Source organism: Lagopus muta, chromosome 7 (assembly GCF_023343835.1).
Source record: "Lagopus muta isolate bLagMut1 chromosome 7, bLagMut1 primary, whole genome shotgun sequence".
NCBI classification, from domain to species: Eukaryota; Metazoa; Chordata; class Aves; order Galliformes; family Phasianidae; genus Lagopus; species Lagopus muta.
In genome coordinates this window covers 17706733-17721384 of record NC_064439.1, presented here as the reverse complement: position 1 = coordinate 17721384, position 14652 = coordinate 17706733, and the positions used below count along the sequence as shown (strand labels likewise).

General features: G+C 37.6%; 1 protein-coding gene across 5 annotated transcripts in view; it reads left to right on the top strand.

Annotated features, from left to right (window-relative positions):
• SPAG6 (sperm associated antigen 6) overlaps nt 1–14652 on the top strand; it is a 39162-nt gene that overhangs the window by 9044 nt on the left and 15466 nt on the right. For all 5 annotated transcript variants that reach the window (XR_007378199.1, XM_048951438.1, XM_048951435.1 and 2 more), the window contains 5 exons: nt 724–890; nt 4343–4526; nt 11152–11357; nt 12271–12444; nt 14339–14491. Coding sequence is in view for 4 of the 5 variants with exons in the window: in XM_048951438.1 (XP_048807395.1) it covers nt 724–890; nt 4343–4526; nt 11152–11357; nt 12271–12444; nt 14339–14491 (884 nt within the window). In the remaining variant the exon portion in view is untranslated. The remainder of the gene's footprint in view (nt 1–723; nt 891–4342; nt 4527–11151; nt 11358–12270; nt 12445–14338; nt 14492–14652) is intronic.

The window sequence follows — 14652 nt, the reverse complement described above, 5'->3', positions numbered from 1 at the left end:
TTTCCCATTTTTAGCCAAACATTTATCTTCATAAGTACTCTTTTGGGCTATAACTGCTAGCGGTTCATGTCATGGTTGATTACCTCACCTATAATTTCAACAATGTGTGTATATTGCAATATCCTCAGGATACATGAGGATTTCATCCTCAGGATTCTTTCATGTTTAACTGACGAACTCTGGATTGCAGTAAAACGCGTTAACATTTACAAAGTGATTAAAAATAAAAAGAAAGACGGCACCACCACCAAACTTTAATTCTTGTATCCGGAGTGTAAGACGTCATGGCTATTGGCCCTTCCATCAATGGTAGCTTGTAATAGACGGAATGTAATTTAGCATAATTCAAGGCAGAGGTTCTTCTGGCAGGCTGGAGGAGTGGCACAGCAGTGGGAGATCACCAGAACCTCCTGATGAGGTTTCCTGTACGTGCTGCGTTAACACGTGTATTTTATATATGTTTGTATATACCATATTTCTGTGTGATTTTTTAAAAAAATTTTCACAGTTGTTTTCTACCTATGAAAAACTGCTATGCTTCAGCAATTCTGTCCAAGTGCCAACTTCATTTCAGTGGAACACCTGCATTTCCTACAAGCTCTCATTACCTGGAAGAATAATTTAATAGATTTTTTATGAGTAAAGTTGATGTAAAGTTTAGAATAAATGATTTGAAAAACTTCTGTTTACCAAGTGGGCTTTTCTCTTCCTGGTGTAACACAGGTGTAATATCTTTGCTGAGACCTCTTTTGCTGGATGTGGTCCCAACTATCCGACAGGCTGCTGCTTTGGCTCTTGGGAGGCTTGCCTATTTTAACGATGACCTGGCAGAGGCAGTGGTGAAGGAAGGCATTCTTCCACAGCTCGTGTGTTCACTGTCTGAGCAGAATGTAAGGCATCATTGTTTTCTTAAGTTATCATTTTTGTTTAAACTGTTGCACAGGTAAAGGGAAATCTTTCTGTATTGGCTATCTGCTGATATTCCTAGCATAGCAAGGAATGTGTGGAAGTCAGAGAGTGTGCGTGCTTGAACTCCTGGGAGATCAGTGTGTGTATAACTTTGAGCTTAAACAAGTTTGACTTTAAAATCTCATCTTACCCCCCAGTGCATTATAAGAAATACACTCGTGGCATTGTTATGGTTTTAAAATATTGAGTGATATATTACAAAAAATCCCTCTTAAAAAATGAGACAATTGGAAAGTTGTAGTTAAAATTGATCAGGATTTGTCAATAATACCAAACATTTGTAAAATACATAGTAAATATTTCATTATGGATATTCAGTTTATATCTCCACACAGCCATGTGGAAATCTGTAGCATAAGAAATACCAAACCACTGATACAGGAAAATACCCTTAAGGTTTTGATCTTTTATTTAAAAAAATGTTACTATGCAATTGCATTGCAAATAAATCTCACAGTGTCACTTTCTCCCCTCTTGCCATTTTTCCTTCAGCTTTTCCATATATTCTAATTTTTGGTTCCTAGCCTAAATAAAGTAAAAAACACTTTCAGTACAGTTTCTACTTACTGGCAAATGGAGGAGACAGCTGACAGTTAAGTCCATTGATACCATTGCCATATTTGAGTTGCAATTTTGGCTTATTACATTTCTGGGATATTATGATTTCAATGGCAATATAGTTTGGAAAAGTGTATTTTCATTATCAGTCTTCTGAAGAAGACAAATTCAAATATTCTTTGCTTTTTTTTTTTCTTACATGTCTGGCCATTCCCTACACAGTTAATCAAAACAACAACAAAAAGTCTGAAAAGGTCTTAGACAAATTTATGACCATTTCAGTTAATTTATGTTTTTAAGAGAAGGAGGGAAACAACTTTTTTGTTTGTTTGTTTGTTTTAAATAATTTGGAAGCCACTCCCCTGCTACAATTTAAAGCACTCACTAAATTAGCTCGACTACCCTGATTTATCTCTTCCACGTTACTGCCAGTGCTGTTGCTACATCTGTGAGATGGCTGTAATTCAGAATCAGTTGGGGCAGCAGCAAGATTAGTGTGAGGTCATGGAAATCCTACTATGTCTTGGTGACTGAGGGCAAGTGAAGGAAACTCATTATCCAGTTCATGCAGAGTTTAGCAATGCATGCAGTTTGTTACTTCCCATAGGCAAAACAAAACAAAACAAAAAAAAACAAAAAAAAAAAAAAAAAAAAAAACAAACAAAAAAAAAACACCAAACCAAAGCAAACAAAAAAAGCACCAAAACATTTGAATTTCCATTCACTCATAAACTATCAACATCTGCATTTAAGGAGCTGATATAAGGAGCTATATTCTCGGAGCGCACAACAAATACTCATTCTGCTGGTTTATGGAGAATAGTTACAGGGTCACATCCCGGCTCAGTGTTTTGTCAATTAAACTGAGCAAAACAGAGTTTTACAGTATGTACTAACTGTGCCTGCAGATACAGTTTGTTTGTAAACAAATGTGTTTTGAATAACAATAAAAACAAAGAAGTGTTTTTCTTTGCCAGAAGTGTAATTACTTAACAGAAATAACGTACCCGTATTTGCACAGATGTAGACTGGTGCAAATTATTCTAGCTTCATTTATTTCAGCAAAACTGAATGTAACTTAAACTAGCTAGGGGTTTGTCCACTTGTGTCTGTACTGTTTCCCCTAACCTCTCTTCCCCTAAGGTGTCTTTCTTGTAAATTACAATCATTGTATCTACTTGTAGGCCTTAACTTAGAAGTCTGGGTTTTTGGCAGCAGGGAGCTGTATCTAAACTAAGCAGAGACAGGGCATGCACTGTAGCACTAGAGGATGACTGCTCTTTACATGCTGAAATAACGGTGTTTGGGCCATTGCTAGCAATCAAAATGCTTGGCAGTGCCTGGATGTGGTTGAGGGGATGGCAGAAGCAGATCTCCATTGGCTCACATGAGGCCAATGTGCTTTGAGGCACATTGTGCACTGTTGCTTGTTCAGAGTCCACCTCACTGAGCTGTTGCAGACAGTCCTCTACTGCCACACCTTAGTGTCTCGGGGAAGTTTTTCAAAGGTGTTTGGGCACCTGGCAGGAGGCACAAAAGCATTAACTTGGCTTCACATCTCTATGCACTTGATCCCAAAGGGTTGAGGGGTTTTCTTTGTATAAGTTCTGGGTACCTTGACAGTAGGAATCCATCATAGCTAACTGCCTAGGCTTCCTGAACAGAGCAGGGGAGAATGAAACATCCAGCTGGTGCATGGAGAGGGAGCCCTCCCAAGCTGCTCCACAGTGCTGATAGGCCAGCTGCCAAGAGCACCGTAGTGGCAGTAGGTTGGTTGTGTCCTGCTGAACCTTGCCCTCGTTGCTACAAAGAGACTTCACATGAGGGTTGAGTGGTCTTTCTGCCAGCACAGCTGTGGCAGGAGTACTTGAATTGGATTCTGAATTTTGAATCTGTAGAGCAAGGAAGAAATGTAACCTTCAGCTTCCACATACTAAGGATAGCTTTGAAATTGCAGAAGACTATGAAAAATGATTTATAACGTATGCTTTTAAAAGAAGCCACAGCCACCACTGCAGTTTATGTAGAACCCCATGATGGGTGCAGCATCGTACGTTACAAGGGTGCACCAGCACTGAGGCAGAAAAGTAGAAAACCAGAGACAAGTGCTTGTATTTTCTTGAACTTGTGACAGAGGTGCCAAGCTTAGTCTGCTTGGAAGTGAGCTGTTTCTGGACACATGCAGGAATAGATTTTCAAGTTGCCTGGTCAAAGTTGAGGAGTATCACACTGGGTGTCTGCTGGTCTGGGTTTTCCCAGGATCTTAGCTGGGGCATCAGGCAGTATTTAGGCTTTTGGGGATTCAGTTCCTAAAGACTTTTGTTACATCATATTCTCTGTGTCTCTGTTTCCTGTTTGTAAACAGTGTTTTCACATAGTGATGTTACGAGGGTATGCACATCAGAAACTGTGAAGTCTTGTGGATGTTGCAGATGGGTAGAATTAGTTTTAGGAGCTTGCTCTGCATAACCTATGTAATCTGATTAAATATGTGAAGAACTATTGTTTTTGTATCCCTTATCACTCACAACTCACTTAAACAAACAGACTTATCTAGACTATTATCTTTTCCCTATATCCTCTTAGCTCTATTTTTTTTTTCCATTTGTTTGTGCACTTGCTGCAGATTTTAGATCATGAGCTGTCTCAAGGAAGGACTGTATGTTCATTGTCTGTGTGATGCCTGGTGGTCCTGATTTGGATCTGAATGAGATAGTGTTGCTATTAAAAAGTCTAATTTATGCATGTCTCTGCTCTATTATGCCATAAACTACTAAACGTTAGTAAAAAGCATTTTTTTTTCTCATTTGTATAGCGTTTCTACAAGAAAGCAGCTGCATTTGTGTTAAGAGCAGTTGGTAAACATTCTCCACAGCTAGCTCAGGCAGTAGTTGAGTGTGGAGCGCTGGAAGCACTTGTGATTTGCTTGGAAGATTTTGACCCTGGAGTGAAAGAAGGTGCAGCTTGGGCACTCGGTTATATTGCCCAACACAATTCAGGTAACAGGTTCAGTTTGTTATCTTTCAACCTAATACAGTGTGAGAGTTACAGACATCACAGTAATATAATTTATTATAAATCAGAACAAAAGACTTTTCTTTTTTTTTTTTTCTGTGATAAAATTTTAAACTTGGAGTAAAAACCTGCTCTAATTTGACAAATCTGGCAATGCTGTCCCTTATGTGAGAAGCTGGTGTATCTGACGTCCACAATGACCTGCTGTGTGAGAGTTGCTCTAAGAAGAGATGCATTGGATGAATGGCTGGGAAATGACATTCTGCTTTATTCTCCTTTATGAGGAAATTTCAGAAGCTGCACTATTATGTAAATATTATTATGGAACAAAATTTCTTTTGCTTACTGTAAGTTCTTTTTTTATGTACAGAGTAAAAGGGAAAAGTCTAGGCAGAACCAAGATCCATTCAGCTGACAGCAGAGCCTGCAGTATAAATGTGCTAAATTCATTGCAGTGACTGTATTATCATTAGGCAGCAGACCACACTCTTTCCCTGGGAGTCAGGAATAGGTTTGAGGAATCTGATGTCAAGCAGCTCGCTGCTGTCTTGCAGGCAGTTATATAACTCACTTGCAGTGTCATGTTCCTATTTAAAAGCCAATCCACATGGTCAATAATTCTTTTACCAGCTATTTATATAGTTCAAGTAAAAGTTTGGAGCTAGGAAGAGAAGAACTGAGAGACAAAACTGCTGAATAGAAAGGATGAAGTAAATAGCCTGTGTTCGTACTGGTTAAAGATAAAATTATTCCAGGATCACAACAGTTTGGAAGCTATTCTTTTTTTAATTGCTGTTAAGTGTTTGGCTGCAAAAAGTATGGGGCATTTTCCCCAGTTACTGGGACCAACTCTAGAGTTGTCAATGTCTTCCACATGGGCTGCTTTTTAGCAGGGAACAAATTTATTCTTGGTACACCTGTCTGCTAAGAATCTTTTTATTTTTTGGCTATTGGATCAGAATCCCTGAAACCAAACGTTGCTTTCATCTGAAATATATTTGCTAAGCATCACTTGAAAGTGTTCTTTTGTATGAATGTATGTAGTCTAAGAGTGTCTGTGTTACTCTTAACATAAACATGTCTGTAGTTTTGTTATATCAGTAAATCAATATTGACTCACCTCAATTGCCCTTCATGCTATTCATTGTGTGGATGCTGGCTGATCTTTAGGGTGATCCAGTTCTCTCTGTCATGGCACTGTCTACAAAGATGGAGATGTGGAGGTACTGAATACAGCAAACTCCTTATACAAATTTTTATTTCATGGTTATAAATTATTTATTCACTGACAGTGGGTGGATGGATGTTTCACCATTTTATGCCAGCAATAATCACAGCATTTTTAGGAATTGGGTTGAAATTGTGAGGACAAGGACAGATCACTCAATATCATAAGTTAAAAACAAACCAAAAAAGAAAGCAAAAAAAAAAAAACCCCAAAAAACAACAACAACAACAAAACAAACCCAACAACCAAAAAATCAGTTACTCCCCTGCTGTGGAGCTGCCCAGCTACAGCCAACTGGGTATTTACCTTCCCCTCTGACACAATCACAGGAAGCCTCTAAAATAGTGACTACTGAAAGTAGAGCAGTTACACTGAAGGAAGATCTCTCTGTGCATAGTATGTCTCTTGTACTGCTGCAAGCATTTGCAGCAGTATTGTTGGAGGTGGGATCCAAAGTTGGATCTCTTCTTATCAACATCTGGTATTTACTGTTAAAGAAACTCTGGATTGGACTCATACTTTTGCATTGTCTAAATTTGGCAGTTATGATTTTCTCTCACTGGCTGATGGCACATATTGCAGTTTGAACTCTAAACACAGAGTGGGGTGATAAATGGTTTTCCCCACCCACAAGAAATTTTTCAGTTTCAAAAATTGTTTCTGTTCTAAATAGGGACAACATTAAGATAAGATCTTTTTTTTATTTTTATTTTTATTTATTTTTTTTTTTTTTTTTAACCTCCTGAAAGGATGATGTGGGGGAAGTTTACTTGTCCTCAGCAATAATAGTTTCACAATTGGGGCATATGCCTGGGATATGGGAGACAGATTAACACCCTGATCTGCCTTAGATGAGATGTGAAACTCAGTCTCTGGGTGCAAGCACAGGCTCCTAGCATTAGGTGGTATCTGCTCTGCAGTGGGACAGTTTCTCAGTTTTTATCAGAAATTCCATCCATGACATGATAAAGCTGCTCTCTAGGAACTACAGTGCATGTTCCCTTTGAGAAGACTTTTAACTTTGAGAAATTGGGACTTTTTTTTTCTTCTCTAAAAATAAAAAGAACCACCAAGAAAACAGCAACAAACAACCAAACAGGTTAGTAAGTTCCTTTCTATCTTCATACAGCCATCACTTAAAGTACAATTCATCTGTGAACAGGTATTTCCAGAATGCCTGCAAGATTTTAGGTCAAGACAGAGATTCCAAGACACTAGAAATTGTGCTAGGTGCATTTCCAAAGCCTAGCCTGAGCTCGTGCAGTTCTGCTCATTCTGGAAGATTCCCTTGAGCTGGGTTCAGATGCTGATTTTACTCCAAAGTTTGTGGATCAGTGTATGCTTGAACTTGGTCGGTCATTACTGCTACTGTATATTTGAGTTTGAAAAGAAGTGCAGAGTTTCAAATAATATCAAAATGCTATCAAGTGCATGAAAAGTATTTTATAAAATTTTACTTGTACAATTAATTTGAATCCAACATTCCTGTTAGAAAGAAATGCATATAACTTAGCTTCCCATTTTCTTTGCCTTCACAAGGGCATGAAAGATGTAATTTACTAGTGCTTGTACCTGCTTTAGCATACAGTGAACTGATAGTAAAATGAAAATAATCAATGCTATTTATACTCAAGCATATTGCTGAGAGAGGATTTAAATTCATTTTCTATCATGCCGTGGTGCCTTAGGATCATAGGGTGGTTCAGGTTGGAAGGGCCCTCAGGAGGGTTCTAGTCAAGATCCCTGCTTACAGCAGAGTCAGCTACAACATTGCTCACATCTTCAGTGATTTCAGTCTAGTAGGAACTAAGTCTTATTCCAAGATCTAAGTATGCCCCATAATTAACAACCACCATCCCACTGATTTGAGCTTTTCCCTCTATTTCCAGTGAAATATTCACCACTGTGGTTGAAGTGGTCTGCATAAATTAGTGATCTTGAAGTGCAGCCTTTTGGACTACTTGTGGGGATTAGAGTCTTTCTATGTGGTCATCACATAATCACGTGTTATTCAGAAAAATACAGTATTGGTGGTTGTGTTAGTCAAAACCTGTTGTTTCCTGTGGATACACCTGCCACCACAGCAGGGTCTGTTTGAGAACCACGCTCTTGACTGAAACATACATTTGTTTCCAAGCAAAGAAGGTTTTGCTGCTGCTTTCTTGCTATATTCCTACAGTGGTTTTCCTCCCTAGGGACTACCATCACATTCACTTCCTCCTATTCATTTTTCTGCCTCTTTTTTTTTTTTTTTTTTCTTTCAAAACCCTTCCTCTTACTGCTAATTTGTTAATGTTAGTATGGATTTTTTGTTTTAGATCAATCCTATAAGACTCTCCATTGATTTCAGAGGGTGTGTAGTCAGGAGTTTATTGACTTCTCTTTGTTCACTTCCAACTCTTCCTGATCACGTAAACTCATGACTAGGCTTCAAGTTACTTTGAATTAATTTCTCAGTCCCTGGTGAACACTTCTGTACTGAGACAAATCAGTGCAACTCTAGTACAGCTTCTAGCTGAAATGGTGACATCTTAAACTCCAATGGGTTTCTTTATCAGTCTTCCTCGTAGCTCTGTGTCAGTCTGTCCTCCTGTCTGTAGTATATCCCTCTGCTAAAATCCTCTCCATATTTCTGGACAAAAGCATCTTACTTGTAGTGAGTGTTGAGTCCAAGCTCTGTTGTCTCTCCTTATATGTAGAATCACACTCACTGCCTACTCTCATGCAAGGAGAAGTCCTGCTTAATCACCATACAGCTGGGTGAGTTCTTTGGTCTGTGTCTCAGGCTACAATTCCGACCTTGCTTTTTTCCTAAACTTCTGTTGATTTAAATGATATTCATAAATTCGTTTTTTCTTTTCTTTTTTTTTCCTGTTGTCTTTCTCCTTCTGCTGGTTTGGTCTTTACCCACATAACACATTCTTGGAAGAGTGTTAAGTCTTTCTGTAATTTATTCTGTTCCATCTCTTTTAATTTGTCTGAATATTTGTTTTTAAAAATTTCTTCCTGAAAACTGTATTTTCTCCTTTAACTCTTTCTCAGCATTATTTTTTTTCTCCATATCTATCTGTATTCTGCAATTGGATAGCAAAGTTTTAAAAAATCCTTATTGCACAGTTTGAATTAAAGATTTTCCACTAACTTGGGAGATTAATCATCTTTTTGAGAAAAAGAATTGCAATTATCATAGCCTCCTTAGTACTTAGTATCATAGTTTTGGGTTGAGTTGGCAGGGGGAAGTGATGGGAGAATACGTATTTTCTTTTGTCCTGCTTCAACTTCTCCAGTTTTCTGACAGTCTTTTCAGCTGTCTTGACACCTGGTGCAGCCCTACATGTGGTAAGTTATTAGCCTTGAACTTTACAAACACCACTGGAAGGAGGACCACTTAATTAAGCACGACCAACAGTAACCATCAGTATTTAAATAACATCAAGCTTCTAACAGCAAGAGCTGATCTTAATTGAATCAGATTGACTTTGCTCTTTTAAAATTACTGCTATGGTTACTTTTACATACCTGGGCATTGCTGTGACCTTAAGGTATTGCTCTTTCCCTCCTTACTTGATTTCAGCTCATAAGGTATCAAACAAACACCTTTTTCTAGAACTGTCCTGTACCTCTTCACGTAATTTCTGTGATATTAGCATCTCATCAGTAGACTGCAGGCAGTTGAGATGGTTGCTCTGAAGTTGCTTCTGAGACGCCGTCTGTAACTGGGCACAGTCTGATGAATTAAGCCAGACCTTTGGTCAGTAGTTCCCAATGTATTTCTCTCTGTCAGCATACAGTATCAAAATATAATTTGGAGAAAATGACAGGTGTATTTTTTCCATGGAAGTTGAATGCAGCTTATACTCCTTGAAATGTTTAGCTAGTTCTCCAGTCTGTTTTCATACATGCTGCAGGTACATTTTGTCTCAAATCTGTAAACTTGCAGCTGGACCATCAGGCAAGGTTTTGTTCCAGTCACATGATGTGTTTATTTGCAGGGTGCACACTGTGTGCTTTCAGCCAAGAAGTTACTTGGAGGTTTAATATTGTACTAGTTTATTTAAAAAATCGCTGCATTACTTACAATTTCTGAGGTGATGTTTATACTTTGCTTAAAATATGATAGCATGTGAAATAATGTATAGTGTAAATATTTGAGTTATCACATGCCTTGGAGTGTGTGACTATAATTCACTAATTGAAAACAAATCTGGTCAGGAATATTACTTGGATGCTAACAACCTAATGATGACATGACTTACAGATTTCATGAAGAACTGTATTAGTCTATGTATATTTAATGAAGTATGCTATATTTTTCTTAGTATGAAAATGTCTTTATGGATGGACTATAAATCAAAAGCTAAGTTAGAGTCTTGAAATACAACAGCTATATGTTGCCATGGTACTGCAAGTCAAGATAAATGTTAAAGATAATAATGGATATGCATAATAAGATGTAGCAAAACTGAGCTAAGACCTAATAGACTATTGAATTCATCGTGATTTTTACTGCTTTTCCACACTATTTGGAAACAGCACAGCTTTGTTACAGAACACATTTTGCTTGTGGTATCCAGTAATTCTTATTTTAGGACTGTGCTTAATGCTGCATACATATAGAAAGAGCTAATGAATTTCCAATGGTGTAATTTTTGTCCCTGTAAGCTAATCATGTGCTCAGATTCTTTTTTTTCTTATTTAAGGTGCAGTTAGTTAAGGATACTGTACTAATCTCAGACACACAATATCCCAGTGATGATATTTCTCATTTATCCAATTGTCTCCAATAACATTTTGATGTCACTAAGGAATAAATTCTGTATTTTCCCATGTATGGTTGCAAAACCTCATTTTGGTCGGTTCTGTTTTTCCAGTCTTTTATGTAAGATAAATCTTTTATGTGTGTTTTTTGTATTTCTGTTTTTGGCATTTGATCTATGCTAATATCTGCTTATCATTTAAAGAGGGTAAAATGCTCTCTAATTAGGTGGTTGGTAAAATTTTGGTACTTTGGCTTTCTGTGTTGTTGTTAGCCATGCATAAAATGCTTTCCTATTGATCAGTGTAGAATAGCCAGGGTTTAAACAGCTGACATCTGCTTACTTTAAAAAAAAGAAAAAGAAAACAGAATAACAAACCATTTCAGCCTAATCTACCTCAAATGTGTGCATGTAAATGGGGGTCCATCTATTGACCTGCATTCTTTTCAGTTTTGGATTGGTCCACATGGTTTATGAAACCAGGAGGGCTGATTTGAAATGCAGATGTCGAGACAGTGAACTACACCCTCCCCTTTTTCCTTTGCTGTATCTGTCAGGGTGAAAAATGGCTTGCACAAGGGTCAGTCACCCATACTCACTTAATTACTTTCCTTGGACCTACAGAACTGTCACAAGCTGTGGTGGATGCAGGAGCCGTTCCTCTTTTAGTGCTCTGTATCCAGGAGCCAGAAATTGCTTTGAAAAGGATTGCTGCTTCAACTCTTAGCGATATTTCAAAGCATTCTCCAGAGTTAGCACAGACAGTAGTGGATGCAGGAGCTATCGCTTTCTTAGCTCAGATGATCCTGAACCCTGATGCTAAACTGAAGGTACATTTAAAAATTATTTTTAATCTCCATTTTACCAGTCGTTACTTGATACTGAATCATTGGCACAGATGTGTATATTTATTTAGAAAGCTCTTGTTTTGAACGTTCGCAAAAGGTAACTACGCAGTGACAGAGTTCTGAACACGTTCACAGATTTAGCTGCTGGATAAAAACTGCCACCCAGTGAGGAGCAGTTAAATCAATCTTTCAATGAACAGCGTTTTATTTATTTTAATTATAAGGTATCGTGTGAGGAATGCAATCTGATGTATGAAACCCCATCCTTTGAATTTCTCTAACAAATATTTTTAATAGAGAAAATCTGCACAATTCAGTTACAAAAAAGGTTTTGTGTGCTTAGGATTATACTGTAAGTTAATATTAAATGTATTATTGTATTTTAGAATGTGCTATCCGATATGAATTGTTCTTGTTGAAGAATTTCTCACAAGTTTAATGGACTAAAAGTCACGATTTTTTCTTAGTGTAATTTTCGTGTTTAACAGTAACAAAAGAAAATATAAAAGTGCCACTTCAAACAAATAGATACAACGATTTAAATAATTGATCTGGCACACCAAACGTAGGCAAATAAAGATACTTTTCTGTAGATGTCACTGAATTTTAATATAGTTTAAATTTTTTTATTTATATATGTATATATATGTTTCTTCTTTATGACATAGTAAGTTTGAATGGCATGAAACAAAGGAGAAACTTTTATTCAGCAACCAGCAAACGTTCTGAGCCATTATATTCGTGCATGAATTGATTCAGTGAATTGTAAAGTAGCTGTAATTGTTTTCTCTATCCTCTTTGTTTTCCTTGATGCAATAGATTTTTGTGTGCAGGAGGAGTGCATGTTGCAGGCTGTTTGTCTACTATTGATTTTATAACAATTTTTATTTACTAGTGTCAGGTGCTGTCAGCGCTAAGCCAAATAGCAAAGCATTCAGTGGATCTTGCAGAGTTGGTGGTTGAAGCAGAAATTTTCCCAGTTGTGCTCACATGCCTGAAGGACTCGGATGAATATGTCAAGAAAAATGGTGCAACTTTAATTAGAGAGATAGCAAAGCATTCGCCTGAGGTAAAACCTTGAAAATGCAAATACAAGGTCATATCATTAGATTTTACACTTTAAATAAAATACAGGATTATTCTGTCATTTGCTTTTTGAAAGGGAGGGCAAATGGCTGTTTGGCATATTCATTGGAAAAATATGGAAATGCTTGCTGATATTATGAGATGTGTATTGAATATGAATTGGCTTAGGAAAATTGGGAATCGCATAAAATGCACCTGGCTATTTCATTCCGTAAGATATCAGTGCAGAAAGGGAGTTTTAGGCTGACAGTGCTGTCAGTGTCAGATATTAAAAATACCACAAGTAAAGCCTCACAGAAGTCATGATAGCGGCTTATAAGTGACACGAACGTGTTGCGACAATAACAGACGGTGTGTGTCTTTCTGAAAACATCTTTTAGGGAGTGCTCGTATCGCATTTCTTTTATTTTTCCAACAATGAAACTCAAAAATCCCCTCATTTACTGTTAAACTGATGATAGTTTTTTCCTGATAGCTTGAGTTTTTGATCTGATTCTCAGCATTTGCAGTCTTTTTGCCAATAACAGGTACAGAAGGGCTGTGAGAACCAGCAAAGCAAATGCAAAATGCATAGAAAAAATAATTACAACTACATTAATCTGTCAAATCACAGAGTCATTTAACAGACTCTAAATATGAGTATGGAAAGAAATGCAAGCAATGTATTTGTTTCAGCACTAGTGCTGAACACAACCATCGTAATACTAGCTTAACAGCTGAGAACTGTTTAAACATGAGATTTGCAGCCTGCTTGTGTCTGTGCAGTAGTAGTGTACATCTCTGCACATGCGTGAGCCCAGATGTAGAGCTTGGCCATCACTGGCTGCAGTTAGCTACCATGTGAACGCTTTTTCCTAAGCAGTAACTTTACATTTCGTGTGGCTGTGTCACAAATAAAGCCATCTCCTTATAAAAGGCTCAAAGGTAAGAGTGGATTTCATACTATTAGAAATCAGCTGGACTGGAAATCCACCTGCCTTCAACTTTTGTTTATGTTATTGCAACTCTTGAGCAGGTGTTACTTTTACTTTAGAATAATATGGAATTCTGTTAATTTATATGCATTGTTGATACCGTATATTCTCTACTGCTGTCCCTTAAGTGATGTGAGAAGCAATATCATTTGGAATGAAACATGTCACGTAGCTTAATGTACACAGCAAACATCACAGACTATGGACATGATTATCATTTATAAGCAAGGCTATATTGGAGATTCTGGAGAAAAGTCCACTGCTCATGAAGTGTGCTCCCTGGATGTGTCCTTTAGATATACAGTGTTGACAGAGTGAGATAGCCCAAGTTGGTTTTGGGCAACCATGATAGCTGTCTTTGGATTCACGCCTTGGTGTGGGGGAGGAGGATCACAAAGGCTTTAACACATCACAAAGGCTGCTGAGGTTATCTATAGAACACAGGTGAGAGGAGGTGTGGGCTTTTCCTTCTTTCCTTGCACAGAACATGTGTTGCTGGCTTGGAGAACAAATGTACAACAGTATGAAAGAACGTCTGGCTTAGTAGCTGTGTCTTCAAGGTCATCTGTGTATTTGGCTGTCATTTGCATGGTTCTTTGGTATAACTGTATAAGTTGTTTTGTATAATAATGCGGTTGCATAGCATGGAACAACATTTTCAACATCAGAAATTCAGAATCCTGATTTCCTTGCAGTAAAGTGAATCAAAACCAGGATAGCAAGACAGGTTAGTTCCTGAGAACTTTATGCTTCACTCAGTGCTTAACAGTCAGTGTGATACGTCAGTCTTATCCCAGTTTTATTTTCTAAGTCAGGAGCAATACATGTAAGGACTTTTATAATGTGATGCTTTATGCTTGTTGATACTTCACAGTATCTAATCTGTTCTGTTTATCTTTACAGCTTTCACAGTTTATAGTAAATGCAGGTGGAGTTGCTGCTGTGATTGATTGTATTGGCAGCTGCAAAGGGACTGTCAGACTGCCTGGCATCATGATGCTTGGTTATGTAGCAGCTCATTCAGAGAACCTGTCAATGGCAGTTATTGTCTCCAAGGTTAGCTATCACTTTGCCTTCTTCCTATAATTCTTCAGTGGTGTTCTGAGAAAGAGATACAAATTAACATAGGCAGAGCATGTGTTTTGTGACAGAATTATATACTTGCTGTTGATTAATGCACTTTCTTGTAATATTGCTGCTGCAATGTCTGAGGTTAT